At 56.6% G+C, this 18,394-nt stretch overlaps 1 protein-coding gene across 8 annotated transcripts in view; it reads right to left on the bottom strand.

Moving 5' to 3' along the window:
- Nucleotides 1–6,370: 6,370 nt before the first annotated feature.
- The window catches only part of CRHR2 (corticotropin releasing hormone receptor 2), a 36,352-nt gene continuing 24,328 nt past the window's right edge, over nt 6,371–18,394 (bottom strand). For all 8 annotated transcript variants that reach the window (XM_053660612.1, XM_053660663.1, XM_037126608.2 and 5 more), the window contains 7 exons: nt 18,014–18,167; nt 17,467–17,527; nt 15,993–16,065; nt 10,772–10,857; nt 10,523–10,658; nt 10,158–10,199; nt 6,371–8,979 (listed from right to left, as the gene is read on the bottom strand). In XM_053660612.1, coding sequence (XP_053516587.1) covers nt 8,839–8,979; nt 10,158–10,199; nt 10,523–10,658; nt 10,772–10,857; nt 15,993–16,065; nt 17,467–17,527; nt 18,014–18,167 — 693 coding nt within the window. In that variant the 3' untranslated portion in view covers nt 6,371–8,838. The remainder of the gene's footprint in view (nt 8,980–10,157; nt 10,200–10,522; nt 10,659–10,771; nt 10,858–15,992; nt 16,066–17,466; nt 17,528–18,013; nt 18,168–18,394) is intronic.

The following is an 18,394-nucleotide window of genomic DNA, read 5'->3' as shown; positions in this document are numbered from 1 at the left end:
TCATCTGAGGTGTAGCTCCTGTGTTGGGCCCAGTGGGCTGGCTGGCTCTTGTGTTAAGTGAACAAGGCTGACTAGCTTGATGTGTGTGTGTGTGTGTGTGTGTGTGTGTGTGTGTGTGTGTGTGTGTTTAAATCCAAGGTCACTTGACGCTGGCCAGAGAGGACCTTGCAGAACCACAGCCCTGGACGCGGGATGGAGAGGCATCAGTCCAGGCCATGTGTGATTTCAAAGAGAAAGGGCTCCATGGGAATCCGCAAATGTGCACGGGCTGTTTCCTCTCTGGGAGCCTGATTCTGGGGTCGGCAGTTAGACAGGAGTGGAGCAAGGACGAGGGCCAGGCACAGAAGGTCGCCAGGCAGAGAACCCCCAGGCACATAGCAACAGGGAAAACTAGGACCTCTCCTTTGGGGTGACTGTTCCTCCGCTGGCATGTTGCTAGTCGCTGGTAGACCCCCTCAGAGGAGGAACACATGTCGAGAGAATAGTCTCCCACAACCCCCAGACAAGCCCTTGCACCACCTTGCCCTTAAGCATTAACCTCTGGGGATAACAGCCAGGCCTCAGTTGGTTCCGCTCCAGCCCAGAAAAGCAGCAGAAGCAGATGAGCAACCTCTTGGTTGCCATCAGGACGAGCTGCATTGACTAATGACTGCCCTGGGGGTGAGGGTGCCAACCAATCAGCGGAGACCACAACCCTGAGCGGACACAGCTGGAAAGCTGATGAATACTCTATTGAGAGCCCCTGGGAGCGCCCCAAGCTCTCCATCCTTAAAAGCCCTGGCTGAGAACCCAGCGGCTCTCTCCAGGAGCACGCCCATGCTTCTCTCCTCCTGCTCTTCTTCTCCCAGAAGTGTTACCTTTCCCTTTCTCTCTCCTCAGCTCCAAGGGGCCCTCTTTTGCCTCAGTAACTTGTTTCCTGAGCCCATTTCTTCTACCTCGGTGACTTTCTATGTACACTTTCCCTTACAGTTTAAGTCTTGGCTCTGAAGCCTTTCTTAGCCAGAACTCAAGTCCCAAGGTTGCTGAACCAAAGACTGGCCCAACCCCACTGTGCCGACTCTGCGTCGGGTGCATTGGGGGGCCGGGGGGTGGTGGTGATGTAGTTGACTTGCGCTTGTAGGACAGCCGTCAGAGTAGGGTGTCTTCCTTTCTGTGTTTCCCTATTATTGTGCCTCTGAACTTCCTCTCCGTGCGCCAGTGCTGGACCCATCGTTCTCCCAAAAGGGGTTTCCCTTGGAGAATAAGAATTTACACCAACCCTGCGTTAGTGAGACAATTAGACAAGCAAGTGTGAGGGGTGGGGGTGCGGGGTGAGCAGTGGGATTTTAGTTTCCCAGGGCGATCTGCCCCAGCATGGTCTTGTTGGGGTGGGTGCCAGCCACCGAAGAGCAGAGGGGTTCCGTGAGCTCTGTGCTGGGAATGAGGTGGATTCTAGTCCTGATTCTCCCAGGACCTGGCTGTGATAGCTCCGCTCCAACCCTCCGTGCCCTGTGTCCAAGCCTCAGCCTGAGTCTGAACCTAAAGGTGCTTGAGCCTAGGAAGAAAGAGCCGGGCTCTCTCTCAAAGGTCCCTCCCTGCCCTCCTCTGGTAAGGCTCAGGGCTTGAAGCAGAAGTGACCCGCATAGTTTTTCCCGCCAGTGTCTGCTTGTGTTAGGTCTTAACATTCAATCACCAATTAGTGCAACAGCAGCGATGCTAACTAAAACCACTTACTCTAATTAAAGCCATTTCTGGCTCATCAAAACCCACTGCTCTGTATCTGTGTAGCAGCTAATTGATAGATTAAGCAAAATGAGGTGGTGGGAAAGTGTGGAGGGCGGGAACTGACAAGATTTTAAAAATCTTTATCAACATTCTTTTTAAAACCAAGACCGGACCTTCCATTTTTCTGAAAAGAATTCTGAAGTGTGCAAGCTGGTACCCCCATTAAGCTGTCGTCTCGGTTGGCGACAGCTCCTCCACGCAGGTCTCCTCTCCGAAGGCTGCATCCAGCCGTCAGCCGTCTTCACTCGATGTTCGGAGCCCGACTACCTGCCCTGGTCCAAGCCACCACCATCTCCCACCTAGTTTACTGCAAAACACTCTTAATCTCAGTTCCCTGCTGGTACTCTCGCCTCTTCAGTCTGTTTTCAACCCATCACCTGATGTTCCCATTCGGCCTAAAAACTCAGGGCCTTTTCTTACTCAAGAATAACACCTGTGCAACCCCACCCCACTCTTCCCTGCCAACCACACGCAGGCAGGCCCAGCACTCTTCCTGCTGCCCCAGCACACCTGGGCAGGTCCTTGCGCCTCCGCCTCCGCAGGTCGGCAGGGCTTCCTCCTCTTACCCTCACAGCCAGCTACTCGCACCTCCTTTGGGACTTGATTCAGGAGTCCCCTCCGTGAGCCCGTCCCAGTCCACTCTGAGTCTCAACAGTGAGTGCTGACCAGTGTGGCTCAGTTAGTCTCTCAAACCAAAAGTTTGCTGGCTCGATTCAAGGTTGGTTGGGGTGTGTATGGGAAGGAACCAATTGATGTTTCTCTCCTTCTCTCTCTTCCTCCCTTCCCCTCTCTCTAAAAATAAAATCTTGAGGGGGGAAGAAAGGCTTCAACAGTGAGCCTTCCAGCCATTCACAGTCCCAGCCTTAAAACCGGGAGGTGAGCAGCCATCACGGGGAGCTCGGTGGGCATGGAGGGAGGCAGGCCAGCGGCAGGTGAAAAGCCTGGTGCGCCCACGGCTCCCCGGCCCTCCTGCACAAGGTCCACTCCTGGGTCCCTACAAGTAGAAGTGCAAGTTCACACCTCCTCACCCAGGGGTTAGGGGGCCACTGCAATAGCTCTGCAGTGGGAGGGCTTTAAGCTCTAAGCAAAGAAACCCGTATGGAAAAGAGCTGGAGGTGTTGCAGTCAGCACCCGCAAAAACCTGAGCCCACCTTCCCCTATCCCTTCTGCCTAATTCTCCAAGTGGGGCACCCAGGATGGCTCCCAGGAGATTTACTGGCACCTTAGGGGCGGAGCCTGGAAGCCATACGGACCATACTGAGGTATAAATTCATATCTTTTAAACCTGCCCCTTTCACTCCTGTTACCGCTGCCTTCTCTTAGAGGTTTCCAGAAAGGTAGGCCCCTCACTTCAGCCTTCTACGGTAGCCGTGTGGGGGTGGGGCTGTGGGAAGAGAGGTGCTGCATCACCTGGGGGATTGTTGAAGGTTCAGCCTCTTAGGTCCCATGCCACCTGGAAACAGGTTCCCAGAGTCTGCTTCCAATGAGCAGCCTTGTTGGTTCTGATGAGAAACCAGGCGTGGCCTGAGCAGTGAGTGGGCTCTCTGCCTTTCCCACAAAACTCGCCCTGAGCCTGGCTGAAACGTTCCTCTAGGGAAGGACTCCCCTTGGACCGCAAAGCCCCCAGACTTGCTCCTCGAGGGTCACAGACATGGAAAGGCACAACTTGCCCAGAGCCCGCCCTTCATCAGTCCCTCCTGTGAAAGCCCCCTTCTCATCCAGCTGCCGCACTGCACACGCACCCCACCTGCCGCGGGGCTCTCAGGGTGCTCAGGAAGCCAGAGCAGCAGACACTGGCTCCTTTCCCGTCTGTCTGTCTGTCTGTCTGTCTCTGAGGCAGTCTGGGACATCCCAGTCCAGGTCAGTGGGAAGTAGGAAAGAAATAGGGTGTGGGCTGAGGTTCTTGTGTCCCATAACCTTGCCTGCTTGAGGCCACCATGGGTGTGGCTCAGACGTGGAACAAGCAGGTGCAGGTGGCAGATGCTCATCTGTGTTCAGTCCGCAGGCCTGACCCCCTTCTTTCCACCAGGACAGACAGACGTAGATGCTGAGACACCCACCCAGGTGAACACACAGCACCAACACTTCTGCTTTCACCTCGTACTGTTTGGGGGCTGTTTCTTTTCAATCAGATTGAGTTTCTTGAACCAGGAGCCTTGTCTTACACACGGTGTTATTTCTGTGCTGGCACGTGGTGGGGCTCGGTAAGTGGGAAGGGATGACTGGCAGGGCCTCTGTGCCACCTCCACGTGTCCCTAGGCGTCCCACTGCGCCCGGGAGTGTTCGTGTCCCAGTCGGAGAGCTTCTGTGTGTGTCCACATCTCCCCACGAGTCTCCACGTTGGAGGTCAGTTTCTGCCAGTGTCTTCATCCACCCTAAGTGTTTTTCTGCCGCGGGTTTGTCCCCTCCACAGGAGGCTGGGGGGCTTGTGGCTTCAGACCTCCGTGACATTTCTGCCCCTCCTGCTGGCCTGTTTTTCATTACTGGCTCTTACCCCAGCAGGCACTTTCTGGCCCCACTCGGATGATGGTCCCTGGGTTTGGAGCCGGGCTGGGTCTGTGGTCTCAGTGGCTGTGGGGCCGGTGGCCTGTGTGAGGACCACCCCTGTGAGCATGTCTCCCCAGCTTTATTAATTGTGGAGGTGGGGGTGAAGCAGGGTAGTACCTGCTACCCTGTGGAAGTGGCCAGGACAATTTATTGGCAAGTGGAATGGGGAAACTGAGACAGAGCTGAACAAACTGGCTGAGCAATTCAGCCACACACAGAAGGTCACCTTCCCGGAGATAACAACAAACAACATCCAGGCCTCGGCTGTGTTTCAGCTCCAGGCCCAGAGAAACAGCAAAACCAGGTGGGGCGATACCAGGCCCAGCTGCAGCGACTAATGACCCCCTGCTCTGGTGCTGACCAATCAGTGGAGACCATGACCCTGGGAGGGCACATCTGGAGAACTGATGGATTTTCTATTGAGATCATCCCCTAAACTCCAGCCTTTAACAACCCTCTAATAAAGGGCCAAACTGAGCCTTTCCCTCCCCTCTCTTCCCTCTCGGGCACGCATCTCCTAAGCACTAAGGGGCCCACAAGACTTGCAGCCAGGAAAGTAACCCCCCGGAACTGTCTCCAAGGCCCCCTTGTCTCTGACTTTCTGGTGAACCAAAGCAGGCCAGCCCGGGCTCTCTCCTGTTGCTTCTCCTACCCTCGGTGCTTCCTGTGTTACTGTCCCAGCTTTACCAAGCATTCTCTCAACATCACTTGCACTTGTGCTGTGAAATCATTTCTGCACAAGGTCAGGAACCCACACACTACAGGCCAGGCCCAGGCAGACCTGCTAAGGGCCAGGTCTCCTCTCTGGTGAATGGGGGTGAGGAGGGAAAGGGTTAAACAGGAGACCCTAAAGCCCTGAATGGAAGGGTCTCGGTGTGGAACCTACCAGCTACAGAGGGGAGCCTGCTAGCGTGGACACTTTCCTGAAAGGCCAGCTCAGCGAGGGGTGGAGACGCTAAGGAGGGCTGGTGTGGCCGGTGCTGCCAAGCCACGGGGGAACCACGAGAGAGCCTACGGCTCTGGTGGCATTTCAAGGCCAGAGCTCCGTGGGGGCCATGACCAGGGGCCCCCACAATGAGCAGATGCAGGGGCAGCAAAGGACCTAGGAGGGGCCTCCTCTACCTGGAAAGGCGGCAGGGCACCGTCCCACTGGGAACAGGGCAAGCCCTTCAGAAAGTGGGTGGTGAGCGGGCATGCACCTGACCAGTGGTGACGAGTGTCTGGCTGGGCCTTGGCCCCAGGCTCTGTCAGGGCCTGGGTTCTGCGGTGGCCGCTCACCGCAGGCTGATGAGCCTTAGCCTCTTGTGGCCAGCAGGGCTCTCCAGGTGGCCTCAGCAGCCCGGCCACTGATGATTCCTTGCTCTACAAGAGCCCCCATGATGCTGCGGGAAGCGGCCGTCAGGCAACCTCATGCACACAGAAAGGCCTTCTGAGACCCACGTGGATTCTGCCTCCCAGGAAGGAATGAAGTTGGGGCACCCCACCACCTCCCCAGTGCTTAACGCCTCTCAGGCCCGGGCCAGGCACCTGCTGGCACTGCGGTGTCCATGGTGAGAAACTGAACGAGTGCCTGCCAGGGCAGCAAGGCCCTGGGCCAAGTCTGCAAATGCTTGATTCGTGTTTTTAACCAAGTTGAAAAAGCACTTCTTCAAGTGGCCAGCTGACAGATCATTTGTGGCAGTGAATGTCCACGCATTTTTTGGCATACTTCTCAGGAGTTCAGAGAATCGAGCAAATTCTTATTTTTGGGCAAAGTCTTCTTGGCAGGTGCAGCGGTCCTCACAGAATGAAAAAAGGCAGATGATGCTGAGTCCTGATTCATTCTTGTAATAAATGCTCCTCCACAGGCTCATGAACAGTTACATTCCTGTCCATTTCATTACGATGTATTTTCAATATTTTCCTTCCTAAGTTTAACAATTACATGTGGTGTTCCTCAATCCTATACTTATATTTCATATGAAAAAATAGTTGTCATACTCTATTATTTAGAAGTCTTTAAAAAAACCCTTTAGAACCTCCAGTCACAGGAAATGAATTTTTATTTCAATTTCTAAATATAGTTTGTGGCAGATGAATATGGTGAAGTGGCCAATGAAAGACTTTCTATGATAAAAAAAATACTGCATTCATGTAAAATTCTATAGGGGGAAATGGAATGGAGATATAAGTTCAAAGAGAAAGAAACCATGTGGAATTTTTCACCATTAAAGAAGAGCCAGTTCTATTTTTTTTTTAAATAGATGAGTGTAGGTGTTCATTCACTGCTGTGTTTGGAGTCCGTATGAGGTTTTTAAAGTGTTGTAGCAGTTTTGTTTTATATTTACCAAATGCCTGAAATCACATCTCTTGCATGATTTAAAAGCCGGGTAAAGAAAATATTAAATGTCAACTTAAAAATGTGTAAGATAAGATATCTAATTTTAAAAATTGGGGGTGGGAGAGGCATACCAAGAGCAAAAGCCCTTTTGAACCCTGGCCCCGGGGCTCCTCCTGCCCGGGGCCCCCGGCCTCCCCTGCAGGGCGGTGGGTGTGGAGCCGGGAGGCCCCGTAGTGGATGGTCATGGAGACCAGGGAGCTTTGTCCACCTGTTCCTCCAGATTCCAGAACCTGGGCCCCTGGGACAGGCCTTGACGTGCTGGGTGGGCTGCACCTTGCCTCTACTGCTTTCCGCTGCCCTTGGTTGGGGAGAAGGGGCAGATATCGTCCTGGGGGAATGATAAGGGTCAGACCTGCCTGTTTGTAGACCGCTCTGCCTGGTTTTAGGAATTGTATCTCTACCCCTTGTGGCTAAGGGCGAGGGACAACCTCTGGAATGCAAGCCACAGGAGACAAAGCTTGTCTCTGGTAGAAAACGCTGCCTCAGTTCCTCTCCCTGCCCCCAAAGCTTAGTTGGAAGTTGATGATGGGTAAGACCCCTCACAGTGGGGGGCAACCTAAGCCAGACTTGATCACTTGGGAGGCCTTCATGGACGGACTGGGTGGGGGGGACTGCAACAGAGAGCAATAGACTCTCGCCCCCTGGTTTTGAGATGGCCTGAGTCCCCATGTTCTCTGGGAGAAGCGCTTCCTGGCTCTAATCCCCTTAAGCCTGAATACCTGTTGGGGAGAGGTGCAGCTTCTTGCTCTGCTAGAGCGTGTCCTGGGGGAAAATCTGGCATCACAAAGACTTACTGATAAACCTGTGAAATCTGCTCTGCTAAGAGTGCTTTCATTCATATGTTCAGGGTTTGAGCAAGAAACCCTAAAACTCTGTTTCTGACCAACTCTGACTCATAGTAAGCCATCAGATATCTTTGAAATATATGTACTGTTTGATCCTTGCCGCCCTGTATTCCTGTGTATTAAAACCCAATAAAAGCCCTAGAGCAGGAGGCTCAGGGCCTTTTTCTCCTTGGAGAAAGTGGCCACTGCTGGCCTTTGTCTCCCCTGAGAAACTGGCCACAGCCCACTTCTCCTCCCCAAACAGATCACCGTCATGTCACTCGTGTCTGTGGCATTCGGGGGGACTTGTGAGAAAGTTGCTCCCACACCTGCCCATGCTCAGGTCAGAGAGAGGGAACCGGCCCCAGGCCAGGGCCCGAGTTGCAAACAGGAGTGGACCTAACCCTCCAGCCTTGATGTTGGTCTGCTCCCCTTTGGGAGGTTGTCTCCCCAGAGGCGTGGTTTGTATCTTAGAGTAGGGACGTTGTTTCTGAAGGGGAGGCTAAGTCTGTCTCAGGTGGGGGCTAGGGAAATAACTCTGATCGCTAAAGATGCATTCTGTTTCTGCTCTTCCCACCCCACTCCTTGTCCTGGCCTGTCCCCTGGGCTTCGCCACTGTATCTGATTGGCCTAGGCATGGCTGTCCTCCTCGCCTGGCCCTCCACAAGCCCTGTCCCTAGCCCAATCTGTGAACTAGGCTGGGAGGAAATCTCCCAGAGAGAAGTCAATGTTCTTCAGGAAGCCCCAGGGGGAAGGGGATGGCTGGGTCACAGGTTTCTTTAGGCATGAGGCCCTGGGATGAAACCCTCCTAATTGACCCTTTACTTCAGCTGCTGTGTCTCCCCTTGACTACAGAAGGCGCCACTGAGCACAGAGGCTGCAGGCAGGGAGCAGGGCCATCCCTGCTGCTGAGAGCAAGGCCCACACCATGAGTGGGGCAGAGAGCCCAGGTCCACCACGAACAAGATGCAGGACTTGGGCAGGCCCTTCCTGGCTCTGGGCCTCAGTTTCCTCCTCTGCAAGTGGGGCGACCATGAAAGGTGTAGCATGAGAAGCTGGTGTGCACAAATGCCTGAAGATGCCTGAAGACGGTGCCCCGATCTTCTCCGGACTTCCTGTGACCTTTCCTCTGTGCTCCCACCCCGCTGGCCCTGGTCCTGGGAGCCCCCTGTGCTGCCACCGCCACACAGGCTGGAGAGCTGGGCTCTCCCCTCCCTTCTGTCCACACCAGGGCTGCGTGGCAAGGAGCGCCCAGAGTGGGCGGTGGAGGATGGGGAAGCTGTCCCAACCACAGAGTGGCAGGCGAGGTGGTGACACTGGGGATCACACAGTGGCAGTCTGCTTGATGCTGTGGAAGCTGATCCGCGTGGGTGAGGTGGGGATGGACATGGCCCGGGTCCCGGGGACACGGAGGGAGTGATGATCCCGCCACCTGTGCCACCTCTTCCTCACGGCTGAACGCACCTGTGGGAGAGGCACAGACTTGGCTGAGCCCTCGGGGTTAATCATGGAGTCCGGACAGTCCTCACCCCTGCTTCCTGTCCCTTTCAGGGCCATGAAGGGAGGCCAGGGTGTCCCCTCACCCAACTGCCACCCTCACACTCAGAACCTGGCTGGTGCCTAAAGTGGGGTTCTTCCCCAGACACTGCTGGCCCTTGGAGCTCACGCCTTCCAGCTGTGGCCCTCTCAGGGGCCTTCCTTCCCTAGCCCATTCCTGAAGACACTGGTAACGCCCTGCCCTCGGACACCCTGCCTCCCTGGCCTGTGTCGTTCTGGACCTCACGTCTATGGCGGGGCCAGAGGACCAAGGTAGAAGACTAGCAGTTTTATTCCTGCCACAGTCTGGTCCTCACTGGTGCTTTCTTAGTCTCTTCTGTATTGCACCTGAACAATTTTTTTGCAAAACAGATTGAGTCCAGAGACTTAGCACATGGGGGAACAGAGTACATGCGCCACCAGCATTCATTGTTTGCGCCCTCTCTCCCTGCCCTCTGGCCGTCGCATCTCCACTGTTGGACTTTCCCACCTGGGGACTGCTGCTTTCAGTGACAGATGCCCCTACGGGCATGGGCAGGTGAAGAGGCCTCAGGGTGTACTACAGTCCTGTGGGTGTTTGGAAGCTCTCAGGCCCTGGGCACTTACCCACCATGGCCCTGGCCAAACTGGCTGCCAGGATGCTGGGCCTTGTGAGCCAACCAGGCTTCTGCCAGTGCCCACCTCAAGGTGGGTGGGAATGTGCTGGTGTCTTCTCTGCTCTGCGGGTCCAGGAGGGCCCGGCTCACATCTGACGTGCTCCTGGAAGCTCCTTCTGTCACACCCCTATTCTGGCTCCTCCCGCCTGTGAGACCCTGCAACCTGGGCCCCCAACTCAACTGGCTCTCCCAGGGCATTGGCGGGGTGCTGGCCTGTGGCTCCCTGCCTGCATGCTGGACCTTGTACACTGGCAGGGGTCCCTCAGGCAGCCTTCCTGTGCCCCCAGGCTGGGTGGTTTCCCTGGCCCTCCCTCCCCGTCTCCAGGGCAGAGCTGAGCAGAGCCAGGGACCCCAACAGTCCCGAAAGCCTGGGTGGTACCGCTGGAGCTGCCCTGGGGCGGTTGTGAGGACTGACCCCAAGCCCAGGCCCTCTGGGGTCTGGCCACATACCTCTCCGTTTAAGAAGCAGTAGAAAACAGACACAAAGAAGCCCTGCAAAGGAAGGGGGGAGTGGTCAGGGGCCTGTGTGGGAACCCCTCTGTCCTGAAGGGCCTTGGGGGACAGAGGCTCACAGCAGGTACTGGGCCAGCAGTAGGTGGCAGCTGGGTGCCCCAGACCTAGTCAGGGTGGGTCCACCTGGGCTCTGGGTTGGGGGTAAAAGGGGCTGGCCTGGGTTCAGGGCATACACACTTAGATTTGGGTGTGTACGCTAGTGCCCTGCATGTGCACTGGTCTCACACAATCGTCTTGTAAAGGCAGCTGAGAGTCCCAGGTCGGGAAAGCCCCCCACCGCCCCCGCCGCATCAGTGGCCCACCTGGAAGGACTGCAGAAAGGAGTTGAAATAGATGAACACGATCTGCGACAGGTCGTCCTCCCCGGGGTTGACAAGGAACAGCATGTAGGTGATGCCCAGCAAGGGCAGGAGGACCAGGGTGGCCTTCACCGCCTTCCTGGGAGAGGGGAGAGTGACACTGGGGGTGGGGCCTCACTTGGGCTGAGGGCTCCAGGGGAGGACCCAGAGGCTCCACCCGGAGGCAGGGAGTGGCCCCCGCCCCTCACTCACCTGTACTGGATCGCCTCTGATGTGGTGGATGCTCGTAATTTTGTCATTAGGATCCTGACTATGTTGAACAAAAACACGAAGTTGATCTGGAGGGAGGGAGGGAGGAGGTAAAGGAGCACCATGAGGTGGCAGCTCAGAGGCAGCCACCTCCCCCGTAGCCCACTGAAAACCCATGTCCCATATGCATGCACATCACACATGCACACACATCACACTCATCACCCCAGCAACTGCCTGGGGTCCCAAGGCCTCTGCTCCTCTCACCAGGATGGGCAGCCTCCCCACCCACCATTTGCTCAGCTGCCTGTCATCTGAAGGCTCCAGGGCCTGCTTCTTCACCCCAGACTGGAGGGAGGAAAAGTGGCCACAGTAGCAATAGATGAGGACACAGAGGCCACTCCTCCTGAGTCATGACCCCTCAGAGGGTCCTAACCCCCACCTTACTCAGGCCCCTGCCTGAGCCCCTCGCCCTCCCGGCTACAGGGTCCCCACCTCCCACTCGAGCGTCTCCCAGAGGCCCTCCTTGCTGAGCACAGCCCTGCCCTCGTGGGGTAGGCACAGCCAGGCAGAGTGATTGATCTCTCGCCATCTATTTTCTGTGCCAGTAAAGCTCCAGAACCTTCCCAGACACCCCCTAAGCAATGAAGATGAATGAGCTGCTGGGCTGACTCAGAGGCTCCTGGAAGGGCCTCATTTATCTCCATTGTGAGCCTGTCTCGGCATCAGAGCCCACGGCCCCAGCCCCTCCCTGGGCCCCACCTGCCTGGGCCCCTGGGGTCTCTGCAGGCCCGAGCGTCTTGCTACACCTGCCAGTTTGTCTGTGCGTCCTTGCTGCCCTCCGCACGCTCCTGGTGAGTCTGTGGGTCTGTTCGCTGTGCTGTGTGAGGGAGTTTGCCTTGTGATTGCCTTGTAGCTGCCTTGTGGCAGTGTGTTCACATGCGAGCGTGTGTCTGGGGACCGGCACGGATGCTGTTTCTCTTTGTCTCTGAGGGTGAGCAGATGGCGAAGTGAGTGTGTGTAGGCCTGACACACTAGGAATCTCTCCCACAACACACACACACATGCGCATGTACACACTTCCTTCTCGAGTCTTGGTTCTAAGATTCTGTCCCTCCTTAAAACCTCCTAATTTCTGGGTCCCAGCGGGGAGAGGGGGACACAGGCAGCCAACATGGGACAAATACTCCTGTGGCCTCTGGGTGACTCTTAAGTGTGAGGATGCTCTGGGGACCCAGGGGCTCAGACTCTGCAGCCATGGCCAGCTGCCCTCCTGCCCGCAGTGGGATGGCCTGGCGAACCCAGGGCCGAGGGTGAGCTGGGGAGACTTCCACCAGGGCAGCCTGCTGGGTGACGGCTCCTCTCCGGCTTGTCTCGTTATAGCTCCTGGGTGTCTGGGCCATTCCCTTTGATTATAGGGTCACCTCGACCCAGGTCGGTTCTAACTTTCTCATACAAGTGAGACAAACTGTGACCTTTTCGATTCTGACTTCTCTTAGAATGGAAGCTGTTGGAATCAAGCTATATTCTCATTTTTGCCACATTTCCCTGCATGAAATCTTATTTACCCATCATCCATCAACCCACTAACGAATTGATTCAATTATCCACCCACTCTTATCCATCTACCCACCTACCCACGAATCCGTCCAAATATCTACTCCACAAGAATTCATCAATTCATCTGTGCAGCCACCCATTTATTTAGTGGGTAATAGGTGTATGTCCACCCCACCCACCCAGTCATCCAGTGCTAAGCAGTTGCTGGGCATCCCCTGGCTATAGGGCCCTGTCCCAGGTGCTGAGGCAACAACAGGGGCAGGGGCTCGTGTGGAGGGTCCGCAAGACAAGGCCTTACCCCTTCTCCTCCCATGAGGGGGGCTGACAGCGATGTGGCCCCACCCTGTCTCAGCCTGGCTCTGTGCAGCCTGGAAGGCGCTCTGCCCTCATGAGCTGGCTCCCAGCCCCCCACCCCCACCCCCCACCCCTCACAGCATCCATACCACCTCACTCCACCACAGGCACCTCCCTCCCGTCCTCCTCCAGGGAGCCTCTGGCCACCCCAGCCCACATGGATCTCTCCATTCTAGAACCCCATTCCCCACCCCTGCCAAATCCCAGCTCTTCAGTGAGCACTGGCTACTGCAGTCTACTCTTGTCCAGCCTGGTTTCTTTCTTTCATTCATTCATTCATTCATTGCCATGTGCCAGGCACTGAGCTTAGGATTTGGCTCATGGTCTGGGGTGGAGGGTACATTGCATTTCCCTTACAGTGTCATAAAGCCCTGGAGAAATGGCATGTGAGATGAGAGGGTGGGGGTGGCAATGTTTCAGGAAGAGAAAAGGCCAGGGGAGGAAGACCTGGGGTGGGAGAGACTGGCCAGATGGCAGTCAGTGTGGCTGAGGTGAGGCACAAGGGGTCAGGACACAAGTCCAGGAGGGAGGCAGAAATAGCTGGGAAATAGGAGGTTCCCTCCCAGTACTGCAGCCCACAGGGCACTTGCAACCTAGGAGGTTCCCAGGGAAGCCTGCAGGGGCAGTCTTTGCAGGGGTAGGGGTGGGGTGGGGTGGGGTCGGGTGGAGTGCAGGGGGGAGACTAGATCCCTGGCCGAGCCTCCCTGAGGAGAGCAGCCTCCTGTCAGCCCGCCCTTCTCATCCCACCTGGTGCTCTGATGCCCAGATCCTGGTCCTCTCTGGATGCCTCAGTTTCCCCCTCCTGTTGGCATTTTTTAGGCAGATGAAGTCTCAACAGCCCAAATCCCAAGTCCTGGTGTGTGCAGGGCCCTGGCCAGGCCACAGGGAAAGCCTGGGTAGCACATCCCTGCCTGGCAGGGCCGCGGCACACCGGGGCTCTCCAACTAGAGTGTGCCCATTAAAGGCACCAAACGCAGACCCCACGCCCATGCCCTCACCCACTCCAGACCTGCCCAGTGGTAGGTCAGGGCCCGGGGATCAGCATTTGGAACGGGGCAGCTGGGATGTTGCTGCGAGGAGCACTGAGATAGGAGTCACTCTGTGCAAGGAAGAGCCGAGGCTTCAGCCAGAGAGACCTGCCATGCCGCATGCTGCAGGCGCCCTGTCTGGGTCCCTGGCCCGAGCGTTCGCCTGCAGCTGCAGGGGACACAGTCCCAACCTGGGGCTTTCTCTGAGCCAGGGTGCCAGCTCAGCCTCGAAATAGGGGAAGGGGCCTGGAAATGTGGACATTTAGTGTCCTTGGAGCAGCCTCCGCTGATGGGGCATGGAGTGTGCGGGTAGGAAACCCAGCCTTCCCCAGGGGGTGGAGGGAAGCCTCTGTTGGTTTCCTCCTTTCCGGGTTGTCTGCTCCCACCCCCCCACTGTGCTTCCAGGACACCTCCCAAATGAACACCTAGCACAGAGTCCCGGTTACATGGCTCTGATTGGGTTGTTCCAGTTGGCATTTGTGTGGCCTTGGGCAAGTGGCTTAATTAGCCTCTCTGAGCTCCTGCATCCTCACCTGTCCCGTGAAGATAAGCACAGAGCTCCTCCACAGCTGGCTCAGGGAGGGGCCCGATCAGTGCCACAGGCCTTTCCCATGACAACAGCCTCCTATGAACGTGACCAGCTGACTCACTCTCCAGAAACCAGCATTCTGTCACCGGCAGAAATGCAGCTACGGACACCTTGGGGTAGGGTGGGCAGGGGCACTAGGTGGGAACCCAACAGACAGGATGGCAGGCAGATGGTGGGAGACCTGCCCCTGAGTCTCACTCAGCTGAGCACCTGGTGGTGAGCTTGGGCAGGTCATTTCATCTCCGAAATGGGAAGCATGCTCTCTCCTCTTTCCAGACACTGGGGAAGGTGAGGACTGGACATAATGAAGACAGAGCTTCTGGAAGGGCTAACCCTGGAACCTAGGAGCCCTATCAGTGCAAAGAGCTGGGTGTGGGCTGGGCCCAAAGGGGACGACAAGCAACATGCTCTGGAGGTGACAGTGGAACCGAGGAGGAGATGTGGAGGGAAGCCAGGAGGTGGGTCCTGGACTTAGAGCCCTTATTCCTGTCTCCCCGGCTCCGTGCACCCCTCACCACTGCTCCGTGCAATGGGGGCTGGCTCCCCACTGTCGTTGGGTCCCCCTCTAGGCCAGCCTTCCTTGGCCAGGTCCCAGGCTCCTCAGAAGCCCTGTGGTCCAGGGTGGGCCAGCTGGGGGCCGGGTCTCATGGAGTTTCAGCTGGCACTGGGGGGTGAGTCACTCATTGCAGGTGGGACTCCAAGGACAACCCTTCCCCACACTGACTGCTGACAGGGACTAGCTTTTGTCTCTGAATTTTCAGTGGAGAAAAAGCCTTCTTAGTCATCTCTGGCTCAGATACATCAAGGACACTCAGAGATGGGGGCAAATGGATCCCAGAAAAAGTCACAGGAAACGAGAGTAAGGAAATAAGAGATAAACAGTAATTGCCTCCAAGGTAGACCGAAGAGGCTTTCATTAGGCACCTGCTGTGTGCAAGAGGTGGATGCTGCTCTCTCAGGCCCAGGACCTTGTGGCCCTTTAAGGAAGCAGTACCTACAGGAACCCGAAGTTACTGGGCCTGAAATGTCTTACATAAATGCCAATTTTTATGGGGCCTTTTTGTATGTCTCTCTCTTTTTTATGTATGACATATAATGGGTTCGTTTTTGCAGAACGCAGTCCCTTAAACTCTACCTTGATTAAAGCTTGTTGGGGATTAAAAGCGGGCAGCAATTATACCTTAGATTCAAAAAACATTTGGAAAAGGGTGGGGAGCTGATCCATGAACAATTGCTCATTACACTTCATTCCGGTACCAGGGCTCCGGGCTGGGGGTGGTGGGCTGGGCCCCAGAGGGAGTTGTGCTGAGAGAGGAGGGGGTGCAAGTTTGGGCTGAACAGAAGCCTGAATGCCCTTCTCTTGCCACCAGCAGCCCCCTCCCCTAGCTGTCTCCACACCAGACCTGGCAAGGGGATGTCAGATGTGGGAAGGCACTAGAAATGGGCCAGTCAGACCCATTCTCTGCCTGGAGGAAGAACCCAGGGCCAGAGAGGGGAGGGGGCTGCATGGGTAGAGAGCATGGGGAGAGCGAATTTGGAAGGGAGGTTTCAGGAAGCAGGGTAATGTGTTCAGAGTGTGTGCAGGCCGCGGGGCTGCCCAGGGCATATTGCTCCCTCTGAAGTCTCTCTGCTGGGTGGGTCCTCAGCTGCTTCCTCGTCCCCAGTCCCCAGTCCCATCCCAGTGTCCACCTACCAGGAGAACAAGGATGATGGGGCCCTGGTAGATGTAGTCCACAAGGTCACCGGGCTCCTTCCCAAACCAGCACCTGCAAAGATGGGCGGCTGTCAGTGACCTGCCAAACCACCGCTCGGGGACCCCTGGAGACTTGGGCCCAGGGGTCCTTTGCCTTGACCTGTCCTGATACCCAGTCTCCAGGGCTGCACCTTCCCTAGAAGCCTGGGTGCATGGCCCCAGCCCCACTGACCACCCTGTCCCCCACCCCCTGCTGTCCCAGCTGGTCTGGGCTCTCCAGCCAGCCTTGAGGGCAGCCTGGTTCTCCCCCTCCTCCGCACTCCCTCAGCCATTCTAGACTGCTGGGCCCAAGGCTCATGATGGACGGCCAGGGTGCCCCTTACTGGCCCCAGGCCCAGCTGCCCTGTCTCCTGTTCATGGGCTGCTTGGAACCCGCCACTCCGTGTGCCAGGCACAGAGCCGCACAAAGCAGCAGGTGTGCAGGCGGGAGCCTTCTCCTGCCCCAGCCCAGCCTTCCTCCTGGCTGAGCCTCATTCACCCAGGGTTGGGGGGAGCCTGGCACTGCCAGAGGCCTGGCTGCTCCTCAGGGAGAAGGGTAGGTGAAGGATCAGGGTCCAGGGGAAGAGCTCCCAGGACCCCATCTGGTTCTGCCAGCAACTCCTCCTAGACCGCGGCAGGAAGACCCCGAACTGTGTCCCCTACCACCTCAGGCGTCACCCAGTGAATGCTGCCTTGAACAGGAAGCTCCCCAGCTTCTCTTAGCCTCGGAGGGTTCTGGTCTCTGCTCGGAAACCCCCTCCGACAGGAAGCTTGCTGTCATTCTGCATGATGATAAAGGCGCACCTCTGAGTCTCGGGCAGCTTTTGTCATCACGAGCACTTCCTAATGTTGAGTGCCTGCCCTCACCCCCAAATCCCATCTGCTCCCTCCAGCCTCAGAGACCCCTTGGAGATTTTTATACAGGGACTTATGTTCCCCTGTCCCCTCTTGTCTCAGCTGGTGGTACCTGACTTCCCAGCTGCTCCCTGGCTGACTCCTGACCCCTCACCCCTGGGCAGTGGCGTAGTATAGCAAAGGCTTGGACGCAGATGAGGTCCCAGGACAGGACCCTGGTCCAGGGGCTTGTGAAAGGCTCACGGTGCCTTGGACGATGTCTGGGCTGAAGGCTAGGAGCCCCTGGCTCCCTCCAAGTTCTCTAATCATGAGGAGGAGGCCTTCCCAGATGCTAAGAGGTCTTGCACTTGGGTGCTTAAAGGAACCAGAAATCCTAACTCGATTCAACGAAGCTTATTTGACAGGCACCATGAGTACTTCTGGGTGCTGGGGATATATTTTCATAATTGAAGGATGATGAAAAGCTGATCCGTCCTATAGGACTGCCTTTCCTGCCCCACGGCCTAGTTGGAGCTCACGGCTGCCTGTCATGACATCCGCATGGCCCCCGTGGCCCCCGCGGCTGGCCTGTCCTACTTACTGTTCATTCTCATAGTAGAGCTTGCCAAGGGCCCAGGCGATGGTGATGGGGCAGGGGATGCCTGAAAAACAACAGACATGGGCTGCAGTGGACAGACAGGTGGACAGGGGGCCCTCTTTTAGAACAGACTCCCAATCGTCCACTGCAGAGCATCCATGACCGCAGGGGCCTGTCCTGGACCCCGGCCCCACCCCTCCCCCACTCTCAGCCATCCCCTCCGAGCAGGTCAGTGAGATGAGGGGCCTGTGTCATTTTTTGAGATTTTTCTGATTGAGACGTGGAGCTGCCGGCATCTCTTCCAGTGCCAGACACAAATGTCTTTGCACCTGCCATTCCTGGCGAGGAGATGAGGGCCCCCTGAGGGCCCTTGTGGGAGACTCTCTACTTCTTCCTGGCCAGCACGCAGGGGACTGGCTGCCCTGTGGGCTGTCTTACGGATAGCGGATTGGATGACGGTTCTGTCCTTGGACCCAACATGAAGAGAGGTGACCTTGTCGGCAGTACCCCCACCCCTGCTTGGCCCTGTCACCCTCCCGGGGACCCTCACACCATCCGATGATGAGGAAGAGCCACTTCCGCAGGCGCTCAGTGGAGTAGGCCATGACGATGGCCGTGTGCAGGTAGCAGCCCTCCACGAACATCCAGAAGAAGTTTGTCACCACGAAGTAGTTGAAGACAACGGTGATGCACCGGCACCAGACCTGCACGGGGCGGGCAGCGGTCAGGGGCTGCCCAGGGCGGGGCCCGAGTGTGCAGTCTGGGCGCTGATGTGGGGCTGGTCATTTCAGAGGTTCAGGGACATGGCATTAACCCCCCCCCCCCAATCGCATGCTGGGTGGTTCATCCTTGTTATTTCTCTCTCACTGCTTTGGTCTGATCTAAGGCACCCGTCTCCACGGATACTGGTATGTCTGTGACTTCACTCCAG

This window comes from Artibeus jamaicensis, unplaced genomic scaffold (genome assembly GCF_021234435.1).
Source record: "Artibeus jamaicensis isolate MK-2021 breed Jamaican fruit bat unplaced genomic scaffold, CSHL_Jam_final contig_1016, whole genome shotgun sequence".
In the NCBI taxonomy this organism is placed as follows: Eukaryota; Metazoa; Chordata; class Mammalia; order Chiroptera; family Phyllostomidae; genus Artibeus; species Artibeus jamaicensis.
Note: the sequence above shows the minus strand (reverse complement) of the source record. Positions and strands in the feature narration are given on the sequence as shown.